Here is a 15391-nt window from a genome sequence, read left to right on the forward strand (position 1 = left end):
CTGATTGGTCATAGTTCCCCGCACAGGGCACAACCCTGATGGTCAAGTATAGTTCCTCCACTTGTTGGCTATTTGGCCACTCTTATCTCCAAATTCCTTCAGGGCAGTTAGTCCTGTTTTATTTATTAATGCTTAATATAGAGCCAGTAAGTAATAAACGTTTGAAATGAACCAGTACACTGTGGGCTTAATAAATAATTTGTTGGATGGGTGGATGGATGGATAAGTGGATGGGTGGGTGGACAGACCAATGAATCCACTCTGTACACCAGGAAGGTCAGTGGAAAGAAAAAAATCATTTGTGGTACAAACAATATATTCTATGTGTAAAGCACCCTCCCCCCCCCCCCCGCCCCTCCCCAGCACAGGCCCAATCTTTTATTTCTTTTTCACATGTAAGAAAATTGAGGCTTACAAGAAGCAAACACACCCAAAAGCTATGATTGATACGATCTAAACCAGTCAGTCTGTCAGAGCTCAAGTTCACTGGTAAAGAGAAAATTCTTTTGTTTTAAAATCTGAAAATTTCAATTATTAAGTGTTTTGTTTTCTCCATAACAATAGCTGTAAATTCTTGAGCAAGTCACTTTCTCTTTGTGAGCCTCACTTGCATATCCATAAAATGGAGGTAATACTCCCTACATCACAGTTTTGTTATGATCGATTAAAAGAGGAAGGTGCCAACATATATGTAGGAGATCAACTCTTAATCCCACCATCTCCAGTCCCCACCATACCTATAAGGATTGTGTCCTAGGTTCTCCCTAGGACCTCAGTGCTTTAAATTCATTTCAACCAGATTTAAACACTAATCAGGTAATTAATTAGCAAGGAAGAGGGTGGTACTACAAAGTAATCTCATTATAAGAAAAATATGCCCATGTTTTACCTCTTGGTCCTCTAACCTCCAAGAATTACAATCAATATATTTTCATAAATGACATCTGACATCTGCCTCATTTAAAATTCTCTTGCCAGGCTAGAGTGGCTCAGTTGGTTGAATGTCACCCAGTGCACCGAAGGGTTCTGGGTTCTGATATTCTCTCTCTCTCTCTCTCTCTCTCTCTCTCTCTCTCTCTCTCTCTCTCTCTCACACACACACACACACACACACACACACACACACACACACACACACACACGATTTGTCTCTTAATGGGCACCAAGGAACACTCTTATGAAAAGGAAGGGGGTGGGGAAATGAGATTATTATGCAGCCAACTTCTCAGCCACTGGGGGAGGGTGGGCACTGGCCAACTTGCAGGGTGCAGAGGAAAGAAGAAGCTCTAAGTCCAGAAAGCCCTAGGCTCAAGGCCACACCTCCACTCAGGCAGCAATAAGCAAAAACTGCAGTCTAGAAACATAACCAGCACCAAAAGCCCAGGTTATACTTTTTAGTGAGAAATCATGAAGCTAAAGTAGCTTAACATATCAGAGGGACCCATTTCCATGATAACAGCAAATATTCCAAGTTCAGATTTTTCCTCAAAAGGCAATTTTTTTAACACGATTTCAATTTGCTGACCTTTTCTGTGTTTGCAATGTTTCTCAGTGGCTTCATGTTTTCCTGCAAAGTTTTAAGTGACTTTCTTTGAAGAGAACTACTTAATGCCAATAATTGTAGAAAACATTTGTTCATAATTATCCAGACATAGAACAATGCTGAAACAAGAGCAGCATGCAAAAATGTATTTAAGGACTATCATCCCAAAATGCTGCTAAAAGCTATTAACCAGTATGTGTTAATTGCCACAGCATTCATATTAATTTTCACTTCAGGCTCGACATTGTGGAATATTTCCCCTGATACATTTTAAACAAAGTTTAATTTAAGGAACTGCTTCTATCAACACTTATGAAAATTAACAGCCAAGCAATTAGCACTCATGAATTATCCCTTCCCCCATGCTCTCTGCAGCTTCCCTGTTAAAACAGTTTCTAACAGAGAAATGGTTACTTTCTAACAAGTTAACATCATCCATGTCACAGTTGTCTATATGAACCAGAAGTGGTTCTGCCTTTTTAAGTACTTGCCAAGGCAAACATTCTCCCTACATGTAGAACAGAATTTAACTAAGTCAAATAAAAAGATATTTAACATTTTAGTAAACTGCCAAGCAATTACTAATATGGAACTACCTTCTTACTTGATGTTTAAAAACATAGCCATTGCCAAAACAAACAAACAAACAAAAACACAAAGGAAGTAATTATTTGTCTTTATCTTCCATTTAAAGTTAAAGGTCAAACCCCACTAGACTCCCTGGGCTTCCAACAGATAAACCACCTTCCTCCAGTCTGCTACACATCTTGTTTCATGATGCTACTCTGAACTCCTGGTTTTAAGAGCTCATTTTCTCTGACTCCATCCTGTCAACAATCTAACAGGAGAGACAGCATCATTGGCCCCAACCTTTACGGAGAAAGAGGCAGAAGTGGGATATTTGTTGAGTGCTTCCTGTGGCTACATGTCTTGCTAAACAGGTCTTATCTCAATTAATCTTCATGAGGAAGATACACTGTCATCATCTCATTCCACATATGAGGACTGGAGCTTCCAGAAGTGAAGTACATAGCCTGAGATAACACCCTAAGTGGAGGAGTCAGCATTCAAACTCAACTCTTACCACAAAATAGGTCTGCTTATAAGTTAAATTATACTGCTTCTCAGTGTGCTAGCTAGGGATTATCCTATAGGATTATCCAATTTGATGATCTCAACAGCTTGTGAGGAAGGAACTCTATTTTTCATAGGTAAAGAAACTGAAGTTTGGAGAGGGGAAGAAAACCGAACCAAGATGACACAACTGGTAATCGGTACTACTTATTTGGTAGTAACTGTATTGACAGGAAATGGACAGTTGAACTTCTAATGATCTATTTATATCTATCTATATAATAAAGCCTAAGCAACCGAATGATGGGTCAAGCGGTCACTATGACACACACTGACCACCAGGGGACAGACGTTCAATGCACAGGATCGGGCTCCCTCCTGTCTGGATCAGGCCTGTGGGGATCGGGCTCCCTCCTGTCTGGATCGGGCCTGTGGGGATCAGGCTCCCTCCTGTCTGGATCGGGCCTGTGGGGATCCGGCTCCCTCCTGTCTGGATCGGGCCTGTGGGGATCGGGCTCCCTCCTGTCTGGATCAGGCCTGTGGGGATCGGGCTCCCTCCTGTCTGGATCAGGCCTGTGGGGATCGGGCTCCCTCCTGTCTGGATCGGGCCTGTGGGGATCGGGCTCCCTCCTGTCTGGATCAGGCCTTCGGGGATCAGGCTCCCTCCTGTCTGGATCGGGCCTGTGGGGATCGGGCTCCCTCCTGTCTGGATTGGGCCTGTGGGGATCGGGCTCCCTCCTGTCTGGATCGGTCTGTGGGGATCGGGCTCCCTCCTGTCTGGATTGGGCCTTCGGGGATCAGGCTCCCTCCTGTCTGGATCGGGCCTGTGGGGATCGGGCTCCCTCCTGTCTAGATTGGGCCTGTGGGGATCGGGCTCCCTCCTGTCTGGATCGGGCCTGTGGGGATCGGGCTCCCTCCTGTCTGGATCAGGCCTGTGGGGATCGGGCTCCCTCCTGTCTGGATCAGGCCTGTGGGGATCGGGCTCCCTCCTGTCTGGATCGGGCCTGTGGGGATCGGGCTCCCTCCTGTCTGGATCGGGCCTGTGGGGATCGGGCTCCCTCCTGTCTGGATTGGGCCTGTGGGGATCGGGCTCCCTCCTGTCTGGATCGGTCTGTGGGGATCGGGCTCCCTCCTGTCTGGATTGGGCCTTCGGGGATCAGGCTCCCTCCTGTCTGGATCGGGCCTGTGGGGATCGGGCTCCCTCCTGTCTAGATTGGGCCTGTGGGGATCGGGCTCCCTCCTGTCTGGATCGGGCCTGTGGGGATCGGGCTCCCTCCTGTCTGGATCAGGCCTGTGGGGATCGGGCTCCCTCCTGTCTGGATCAGGCCTGTGGGGATCGGGCTCCCTCCTGTCTGGATCGGGCCTGTGGGGATCGGGCTCTCTCCTGTCTAGATTGGGCCTGTGGGGATCGGGCTCCCTCCTGTCTGGATCGGGCCTGTGGGGATCAGGCTCCCTCCTGTCTGGATCGGGCCTGTGGGGATCAGGCTCCCTCCTGTCTGGATCAGGCCTGTGGGGATCAGGCTCCCTCCTGTCTGGATTGGGCCTGTGGGGATCGGGCTCCCTCCTGTCTGGATTGGGCCTGCGGGGATCAGGCCGAAACTGGCTATCCGACATCCCACAAGGGGTCCCGGATTGCGAGAGGGTGCAGGCCAGGCCGAGGGACCCCATTGATGCACGAATCTGTGCACTGGGCCTCTAGTTCATAATATTTGCAAACTCAGTTTAACTAAAATAGTGAAGACTAACTAGCAAAAGCTTCTCAAGTGATAAGGCATGGAAAGGAAAGAGTTTGATGCTTGCCATAGCCCAGTGGTCGGCAAACTGCGGCTCGCAAGCCACATGCGGCTCTTTGGCCCCTTGAGTGTGGCTCTTCCACAAAATACCACGGCCTGGGCAAGTCTATTTTGAAGAAGTGGCGGTAGAAAAAGTTTAAAAAAATTTGGCTCTCAAAAGAAATTTCAATCGTTGTACTGTTGATATTTGGCTCTGTTGACTAATGAGTTTGCCGACCACCGCCCTAGCTGGTTTGGCTCAGTGGATAGAGCGTCGGCCTGCGGACTCAAGGGTCAACAGCATGTACCTTAGTTGCGGGCACATACCCAGTGGGGAGTGTGCAGGAGGCAGCTGATTGATGTTTCTAACTCTCTATCCCTCTTCCTTCCTCTCTGTAAAAAATCAATAAAATATATATATTTTTAAAAAGAGTTTGATGCTTAAAATATGACTTCATTTGAAACACGTGGAGGAACAGGGCAGAAATCCACATAGTTAGGGGCACTTAAATCAGTGCTGAGTGTTTACTGCCTATCCATAGCGACCACTCCCTTAGCACCTCAAAGCAACTCCTTGTCATATCCAACAACATTTCCCACATACAGTGAAGTCAGGACCGGCACAAGAAGTTTTCTGATTGTCTCAACCTCTAGAAGAGAGTTTCTGTTTCGTTAATGAAGCTATTCAGAGGTCCTGTTTTCAACAAACCTGAAGAATTCAGACAGATGGTTGAACCTCGTTTTGCCTTATCCTACTAAGCCCTAAAACGAACTGCAATCTATCTTGGACTTTTTTCAAATGATCAGTAAATAGACTTATTCATAATCTATGAATCTAAAGGTAATACCACCAATTTGCCAAAGAAATAATATAAACATAATAATAATCCTGATAAAAACATTGCCAAAATTACAGCAAAGCACATGACTAAATACAGCCTTTTCCTCTCAACTGTATGCCTTCAAGAAATTACTCAACCACAATTTAAAAAATGAAATTAACCAGCTACAGAAACGAAAAACTATTTGAAAGTATTCGCTTTAATTGAGCACAACAGCTGAGAGATGCTTACCCTTAGAATCAATAACACCAACAATCCAGTTTGCACAAACCATCAGAACAAGATGTGCTAGCTTAACCACAATGTAATAGTAAAGCCATATCAAAAGCAAAATCCTTTTTTCAAACCTAATGCTAGCTTAATCTTAAGGAGGATTTCACAGCAGTTAGTCTCTTGAGGAAATACATAATTAAGTAGTTTTTTAGCATATTTAATTAGACCCCAAACTCTTCCCTGTCCCCTTCTCTCCCCAATTATGTACCATTTGCCCAAGAGACCTAAGCAACTCAGTTAATTATGTAAATAAGGCAAGCATTATTCCCAAGAAAAGTATTGTGAATAAATATAGGGGAAAAAACCTACATATTTTAGTGGCATTAACAAACCTTTGAAAAATACATGGGAAAACCTTACATTTGAAGTAAAAAGCATGGTGTTCAATGACAAGATGGTGAATCATTTTAAAAGGACACTCATTTCACCTCTTAAATATGAGCTGAATAAGAATAAAATAATTTTAAGTTACAACAGCAACAAAAATTTAGTGCTGAACATCAAATGATTTATGGGAAGAATCAATCTGGAAATTATTAAAGTTGACTCTCACAGAAAAGGCTTTATTATCAAGGGGTTGACATGATCTTAACTCCAGAGGCAGCCATGGTGCTGTTATAACTACTACAATCCCATTATTATGCAATCACAAAATGCTAATTTGATCATTTTGAGGTGTTATTTGAATAGTCATTTTAATTTCTAGGTTACAAAAAGGCTTGACTCAAGTATAATTCTCTATTAATCATTGAGATGTCATTGAATATCATATTGATGCATTTCACAAAGATAAAGACTAATTTAATATGTACAGTACAATATCCTTCAAATATTAGCCACTTTCATTACATATCTGCCAAATGCATCAATATTAAAAATAGATGAGAACAAGGGTTTAATTATATTTTAGCAATTGTAATATGTAGGGTAATAATAAAATAGCATCTCATCACAAGATAGACTTATATAAATCTTTCTTAATCAATGTGTAATGGTGACTGCCCCACATTCTTTGATTACAAAGAGACTTGATATGACAAAAGCATCCAGAGTCTTAAGTGTAAATACACATCTAGCAAAAATAATTCCTTTGTGACTGATGAAATGGCTTCTTTACATTTTTAAAAAATTTCTCCTTGTTACTTTGGAAGTTAGATAAATACCAAGCAGAGATCACAACCTTCTGACAAATTCAAACCTAAATATTTATATAAAAGAATCTAATAGTATGACGATGATGATTATTCTAGAATATATTTTAAAAGAGCTGTGCTATTTTGTTGGCATCAAAGCATTACCACATATTAATTATTCCAGCAATTACATTCTCAAACAACGAGGTGGTTTCAGGCAATGGAAGAAAATAAATTCCAACCATGTAACCTAACCTGGTAACTTCTCACATATCCAAATGAATCTACTTAGTATTTAAAAAAAAAATCCTCTACAGCTCAACATGCCATTTTCCAGAGGCTGACATTCTTGTCCCCTGGGGCTACCCTTCCTTCTCTTTGTTGCCTTCCACAAGAAGAAAAAGGAGGGAGAAACCAAGATGGTGGCATAGGTGAACACCTAAACTGCTGCCTCGCGCAACAATTTCAAAACTACAGCTAAAAGACAGAGCGGACATCATCCAGAACCATAGGAAAGCTGGCTGAGTGGAACTTCTACAACTAGAAGGAAAGAAAGGGTCACATGGAGACTCAGAGGAGCTGCAAAAGGCTGAGGTACAGAGACACGCGCGCGGAGAGGACGGGCGGCTGAGTGCCTGGCTAGCTTTCTCTAGCGGGAGAGAGACGGAAGCTCCCAATTGCAGTGAACCCCAGTTCCGACTGCACTGAACCCCAGTTCCGAGTGAGACTCTGGGGTCCCAGACTCATATGGGGGGAGTCTGGACTGTCGGGAAAAGAGAGGAGCGCATGGAAACTCAGGGGAGCCGCGAAAGGCAGAGGTCTGGAGGCGCATGTGCAAGTGCACGCAGAGAGGACTGACTGTTGAGGGGGCCGCTGGCTTTCTCTAGCGGGAGGAAGAGGGAAGCTCCCGACTGCACTTAACTCCAGTTCCGGGTGAGAATCTGGGAATCCAGACTCACTGGGGGAGAAAGTGGACTGTCTGGCAGCAGGTGAAACTCGAGGGCGGCTTTCTCTCAGAGGTGCTTACAGCGATTACCGAGGGACACTGAGATCCAGGGGCCTCATAGGGCAAGGCTGACAGGAGGCCAAGGCTGTATGCTCAGCCCTGAGACTCCGCCCCATTCAAGCTGAGCACAGAGGCTTTTGCAATTTGCAAGTCTTGTCTCATAAGGCTGTCTCCAGCACAGAAGTTCTCCCGGCGTAGACACAGCTGATCCTCACAGCCAACTGGCCTGGAGGTCAATTCCTCCCAGCAATACCAACAACAATCAAAACATAACTACAACAAGACTGTGCACACAGCCCACAAAGGGGTGCACCAAGAGTGTCCACCTCAGGTAACTGGGAAGGCTAAGCCACTGGGCCCTATAGGACACCTAGCACACAAAGAAACTCTATCAACTCACAGAAGCAGCCAAAATGCGGAGACAAAGAAACAGATCACAAATGAAAGAAATGGAGGAAAGCAAACAACTGGATATAGAGTTCAAAACCACGGTTATAAGGTTTTTCAAGAATTTTCTAGAAAAGGCTGATAAATTTAGCGAGACCCTCGAGGATATGAAAAAGGACCAACTGGAAATTAAACATACACTGACTGAAATAAAAAATATTATACAGAGACCTAACAGCAGACTAGAGGAATGCAAGAATCAAGTCAAAGATATTAAATACAAAGAAGCAAAAAACACTCAACCGGAAAAACAAAAAGCAAAAAGAATCCAAAAATATGAAGATAGTGTAAGGAGCCTCTGGGACAACTTCAAGCGTACCAACATCCGAATTATGGGGGTGCTAGAAGAAGAGAGAGAGCAAGATACTGAAAACCTATTTGAAGAAATAATGACAGAAAACTTCCCCCACCTGGTGAAAGAAATAGACTTACAAGTCCAGGAAGCGCACAGAACCCCAAACAAAAGGAATCCAAAGAGGACCACACCAAGACACATCATAATTAAAATGCCAAGAGCAAAAGACAAAGAGAGAATATTAAAAGCAGCAAGAGAAAAACAGTTAGTTACCTACAAGGGAGCACCCATATGACTGTCAGCGGATTTCTCAACAGAAACTATGCAGGCCAGAAGGGAGTGGCAAGAAATATTCAAAGTGATGAATAGCAAGAACCTACAACCAAGATTACTCTACCCAGCAAAGCTTTCCTTCAGAATTGAAGGGCAGATAAAGAGCTTCACAGATAAGAAAAAGCTAAAGGAGTTCATCACCGCCAAACCAGTATCATATGAAATGCTGAAAGGTACTCTTTAAGAAGAGGAAGAAGAAGAAAAAGGTAAAGATAAAAATTATGAACAACAAATACATATCTATCAACAAGTAAATCTAAAAATCAAGTCAATAAAAAATCTGATCAACAGAATAAACTGGTGAATATAATAGAATCAGGGGCATAGAAAGGGAGTGGACTGACAATTCTCAGGGGGAAAGGGGTGTGGGGGGTGTGGGAAGAGACTGGACAAAGGTCGTACACCTATGGATGACAGTTGTGGGGAGATAAGGGCAGAGGGTGGGGTTGGAACCGGGTGGAGGGGAGCTATGGGGGGGAAAAAAAGAGGAACACCTGTAATAATCTGGACAATAAAGATTTATTAGATTTTTAAAAAAGCATAAAAAAATAATAAAAAAAATTTTTTTTAATTTAAAAAAAAAAGAAGAAAAAAGAGAAGGCAGGAGGGCAGGCTTAAAGAGAAGCTTTACATTAGTCAATACAATCTCTAATTTACTAAAATTACTTTTATGAGCATATTATTATCTTTATGTTACCTATGCATTTTGTTTCCAGTTCTTGTTCTCCTTCCCCACCAACATCAATAACCTCATATGCTGATGGCCATATATGTTCACTTAAGCCTCTGAAAACATGCTGCATTGTATGAAGTGAAAGTGTTTTGGGTTTTTGGTTTTTTTGAATATATATTTTTATTGATTTCAAAGATGAAGGGAGAGGGAGAGGGAGAGAGAGAGAGAGAAACATCAACGATGAGAGAGATTCATTGATTGGCTGCCTCCTGCATGCTCCACACTGGGGATCGAGCCTACAATCCGGGTATGTGCCCTGACTGGGAATCAAACCGTGACCTCCTGGTTCAGAGGTCGATGCTCAACTACTGAACCATGCTGGCCGGGCAGATAAAAGTGTTTTTTGTGGGTTTTTTTAATATACTTTATTGATTTTTTACAGAGAGGAAGGGAGAGGGATAGAGTTAGAAACATCGATGAGAGAGAAACATCGATCAGCCGCCTCCTGCACACTCCCTACTGGGGATGTGCCCGCAACCAAAGTACATGCCCTTGACTGGAATCGAACCTGGGACCCTTCAGTCCACAGGCTGACGCTCTATCCACTGAGCCAAACCGGTTTCGGCCAAGTAAAAGTGTTTTGAAGAGAAAACATCTTGCTCAAAGATGACAACTGACAGCAGCAGCACATAACCAGAACTTGAATATGAAAAATATAAACATAAGCAAAGAGCTGTATGTTTATTAATTGTAATGGTGTTGAAATAAGACAAATTGTACACAACCCCTCCAGGCAACAAGCTATCACTCAGCACCCCTATGCCACGGCCAGACAGCAAACGTAATGGCAATAAATATAAAAATCAACTGCTACTGTCTTCTGAAAGAGGCCCAGCTCAGCACAGAAACACAGAATGGCAGGGAATGGAGCAGGGGGTTGGGGGTGCACATGGAACTGTACTCCACCTAAAATAGTGGCCATTTTGCTAAAAGGAAAATAATAAACTAATGTTACAATTGTGAATTATTAAAAGAAAAGTCTCCTGCACAGCAAGTGTCAAAAAAGATTCCCTACAATGAAATACTGACAAGCAAAGCAATGGCCTGGAATTCTGAAATGAAGCTCTAAGTTTAATAATTCCTGTAGTTATAATACAGAATCAGACAAGACAATGCTACCTCCCAGAACCACTTTCAAGGCTTTCCCAACACAATTAGACCTTGATTAATCACAACCCAACTAACCCAAACCCTCAAGTACACTTAGGAGATAAAAAAAAAAAAAAGAAAGAAAAGAAAACAACAAAACACAGATACATATCTCAGGACTGGTTTTGTTTTAATCCTTCTAAACATATTACTACAGTCAACCCAGTTCAGACCTTTTTACATTCTCAAAAAATATGAGTGACATTCTATAATTATCTGAGTCATTTTTTAAACCCAAATCTAATAATAATATAATAATACCAATAATTCCACTTCATTGAGGTTTTTACTTAGAGCAGTGATTTTCAACCTTTCCCATCTCATGGCACACATAAAGTAATTATTAAAATTCTGTAGCACACTAAAAATATATTTTTTGCCAATCTTCAAAAAAATAGATATAATTTTGATTGACTTACAAAAATATATATAATAATGGTAATTGCCTACCTTTTTTGCTCCAAAGTGACTTTTTAAAAACTAGGTGCCTATGCCCAGCCAGTGTAGCTCAGTGGTTGAGTGTCAACACATGAACCGGGAGGTCCCAGTTTGATATCTGGTCAGGGAACATGCCCGGGTTGCGGGCTTGATCCTCAGTGTGGAGCATGCAGGAGGCAGCCGAGTGATGATTCTCTCCCATCATTGATATTTCTATCTCTCTCTCCCTTTCTCTTCCTCTCTCTGAAATCAATAAAAACATTTATAATCAGGTGTCTATACTTGTATATAACAATTTCTGGTACCAAGAATTAACCAATCAGACCAACCTTATTATGCAGTGACCAAACAAGATGCAACTCTATTATATAACCTATAAATTTATGGTTCAAGATAGGGCATTCACACCAGATGGCTATTGTTGTGTTGTCTGTTGTCTTTTTGACAACCTAAGGGAAAAGAGGCCAGTGCCCCTGACTAAGTAGTCAGGTATTGCATGTTTCAAAAATTCTTGCAACACACTGGTTGAAAATCACAGACTTGCCCTGGCCTTAAGGGTCCCAGGGTTCGATTCTGGTCAAGGACGCATGCCCAGGTTGCGGGCTCGATCCCCAGTGGGGGGGCGTGCAGGAAGCAGCCAATCTATGATTCTCTCACATCATTGATGTTTCTATCTCCCTCTCCCTCTTCCTTCCTCTCTGAAATAAAAATATATATTTTTTAAAAAGAAAGAAAATCACGGAATTAAAGACACGAAGTTTTATTTTTACTTACCTTGCCATCAAATTTGGAATACTCATTAAAGGGGTTATTCAGCTGCAGAGGGCACTGCTCTAGGCGTACAGATAATATTGACTGCTTTCCAGAACTTGGAGGTTTCTCTTTGAGGGACTTTTTTTCAAACAGTGACTTTAACTCTTGGGCTGTGATACAAGAGGAAGATAGAAACATCTTTGTGATTACACATAGAAAGACAGCCAGTCCACCTTCCCTAAAAAGTCTTCTTTGGAACCTTAAGGAAGGAGGGTCCCGGGACATATTCAGGTCTAATGTGTGAAAAAAAAAGCTTCATATACACTTCAATAAGAAACACACAGGTCAGGACTGTTAACTCAACTAGGGTTTAAGGACCGGGTTGGGGTTGGGCTGAGTCAGACAAACCAACAAAGCAGCCATCCTGTAAGAAAAGCATTCACAGCTGGAGGACCTAAGCTTTCGCCTGGCTTTGCCACTACCAGGTGTGTAATCTGGACAATGCACCAGACCAGTGGTCGGCAAACTCATTAGTCAACAGAGCCAAATATCAACAGTACAACGATTGAAACTTCTTTTGAGAGCCGAAAACCGACTTCTGCGCATAGGCCATGGAGTTTCAATCGCACTGTACGTGCGCACCTGCACATCGTATTTTGTGGAAGAGCCACACTCAAGGGGCCAAAGAGCCGCATGTGGCTCGCGAGCCGCGGTTTGCCGACCATTGCACTAAACCTTTCTGGGCTTGTCCAACTAGAAAATTTTGAAGATCTCTCCTGACCCTAATATTCTGTGATTTTGGAATTATAGTCCCTCAAAGTCAAGGTGCACATCTTAATCCTCTCACACTCTCCAATGTCACCTAGCACAAAAATCTGGAAGACAAAGCTGATGAGGAAAAGGAGAGAGTATTATAATAATAGTATGGGGGGTTCATTATGCCATTCTCTCTATTTTTGTATATGTTTTAAATTTTCTATAATAAAAAGTTGTATTAAAGGAAATTTAAGCTAAAAATAAAAAAGTAGGTAACATATCACATCACTACTCGATCAAATCACTTCACTGAGAGTAAAAATTACATTTCTTACAAGATCTTCCAGGATCAAGTTTCCTACTACTTACTCCTCTGATTCCACTCTTCCCCTTACTTACTCTACTCCAACCAATAAGCATCCTTTCCTTCCTATTCCTTGTATACATCAGGCACATTTCTGTCACAGAAACTTTTCATTTGCTGTTCGCTTGTCTTAGAATACTCATCTCCCAATATCTGCGTGGTTCAATCCTTCTCTGCTCAGCCATCACCTTCCCAAAGAGTCCTTTCCTGCAACTGAGGCACGTGCCCTTGACTGGAATCGAACTCGCGACCCTTCAGCTGGCTTGTAGGCTGACACTGTATCCACTGAGCCAAACCGGCCAAGGCAAGAGATTTTTAATATATATAAAAGAATATACAGGAAATCATGGAAATGAGATGCAAAAAAGAGAAGTAAGTGGGATTTCTGGTTCTACAGGGTCATCATTTAGAACCATTATGAAAATCAGACCCATTGAGCACACTCAGGTTTACAATCACAGGAGAAAGCAAGCACCACTTTACATAGTGTGGTTTAGCAGAGAGAGATTGGCCTTTAGAGGCAGACAGTGCTAGATACAAAACATGGCTCTGTACGGCTCTACCACTTCCTAGCCTTGCAACTTTAGCAAATTTAATCTCTCTGAACCTCCATCTCATCTGTCTCATCTAATCAATGATACCTACACCTTATAAGATCAGTGCATTGGAGGTAATGCAGAAGAACTGCTTAGAACAGCACTAGATAGGTGTTGGTGATAATTAGTAATCATTAAGATTGTTTTATAACAGTATACTATAGCAATGGAGTCAGTCAATAAAAATTTATTGGACATCTATTAAATGCAGAGTGGTACTGGGAGTTGCTGGGAAGGTATAGAAGGCAGACTGCAGAGATTTCTTTGAAAGGAGAAAAAAAGTCTAGGAAACATGATATAAACATTAGAAAATATTTTAATAGCACTTTATTTGGAATTTTTTTAATGTGTTCTCTTATTGAGATTAAAGCTTTGAAAATACATAATGTGGCCAGCTTAATAATACATTATTATATGAACATATACTGCATATGCTAATAATACCAGTAACATAATGGTTTTTAAGCTAAAGCAAAGAATTCGCATATATGCAACAGAGATTGTTACTGAGGCCATAATAAGGCAAGGTAAAGTCTAGGTTAGAACTGCCAGGAGAAATCTACAGCCCAGAGGCCCATGCAAATCATAGGTACTCCTTGGCTCTAAGAACAAGGTACTAGCGTGACAGTGTGTACAAAATGTGACTGCCTCGCACACATCAATCCCTGTGACCCAGACCGAAGAGTGGCACCCAAATGAAGAGTTCAAATCTCAGAACACAAGAGGTATCCACCCAGAGGATTGAAAAGGATGAATTAAGCCCTAACCAGTTTGGCTCAGGGGATAGAGCATCGGCCTGCGGACTCAAGGGTCCAGGGTTCAATTCTAGTCAAGGGCATGTACCTTGGTTGTGGGCACATACCCAGCAGGGAATGTGCAGGAGGCAGCTGATCGACGTTTCTCTCTCATCAATGTTTCTAACTCTCTATCCCTCTCCCTTCCTCTCTGTAAAAAATCAATAAAATTTAAAAAAATAAAAACACTTGTATAATAATATACACTAAATATATAAATCTCAAGTTAACAATGAAAATTATTTCCATTTACCTGATTGCTTAGAATTTCTTTCTTTCCACTGAATATTCTTGCATTTGATTTGGTTTTGTCTCTCTTTTCGAAGTCGTTCTAATCTTTGAGCTTGAAAAGAAATATTATAACTATAAGTTTGTCAATGAAAGTTTACTATAAACAAAGACATAATTAACTACCTTTATATGAATAAAGATGTTTTATATTGTATATGTAGGAAAAAAGTCATAAAATTTTAAAGGTGGCACCCCTGAAAAGCAAATACCAACAAAAACATGAAAATATTCTTGATTTATAATTGAAATTAGAGGATATAAAACATTAATAGAGATCATAAAGATAGTATTAACATGGAAGAGAATAATAAAATGTGAAAACTTCTGTGATTAATATGACATTTCATTATATAAATCATTAATAACGGTCTTAAAGGAATTTTAATGCACAAATGAACTGAAGTGAATATTACATTACAGGAATAAAATTACTGTTATGAATTACTCTACCCGTTTCAAAAATTAAAGATAAATGAACTCAGACTAGACTATTAAAGTTTTAAATATAAAATCCTTTATCTAAAAATCATGAAAATTATAAAATGTCAAAGCTATATAAATTAGCATAGCTTTTCTTCAGTGGGCTGAAATAGTTTATAGGTAGTAAAATAAATGATTTGTATCTTTGTAACATTAGTCAAATCTTAAAAAGAACAATTTTTCTTATACAAAATTTTAAGATATGCTGAAAGGATTAAAAAGTAAATTCCTTAGTCACAGGACACCCCACAATCTTAATTATATAAGGGCTATCTTAAGAAATTCCAACAACAATAACAAATCATCACCTGAAATTATG

At 41.2% G+C, this 15391-nt stretch overlaps 1 protein-coding gene across 7 annotated transcripts in view; it reads right to left on the reverse strand.

Moving 5' to 3' along the window:
* The window catches only part of MAPKAP1 (MAPK associated protein 1), a 197901-nt gene that overhangs the window by 157922 nt on the left and 24588 nt on the right, over window positions 1-15391 (reverse strand). For all 7 annotated transcript variants that reach the window (XM_080669694.1, XM_080669697.1, XM_080669695.1 and 4 more), the window contains 2 exons: window positions 14555-14644; window positions 11813-11961 (listed from right to left, as the gene is read on the reverse strand). In XM_080669694.1, the coding sequence (XP_080525820.1) occupies window positions 11813-11961; window positions 14555-14644 (239 nt within the window). The remainder of the gene's footprint in view (window positions 1-11812; window positions 11962-14554; window positions 14645-15391) is intronic.

Source organism: Plecotus auritus, assembly GCF_963455305.1.
Source record: "Plecotus auritus genome assembly, chromosome: 5".
In the NCBI taxonomy this organism is placed as follows: domain Eukaryota; kingdom Metazoa; phylum Chordata; class Mammalia; order Chiroptera; family Vespertilionidae; genus Plecotus; species Plecotus auritus.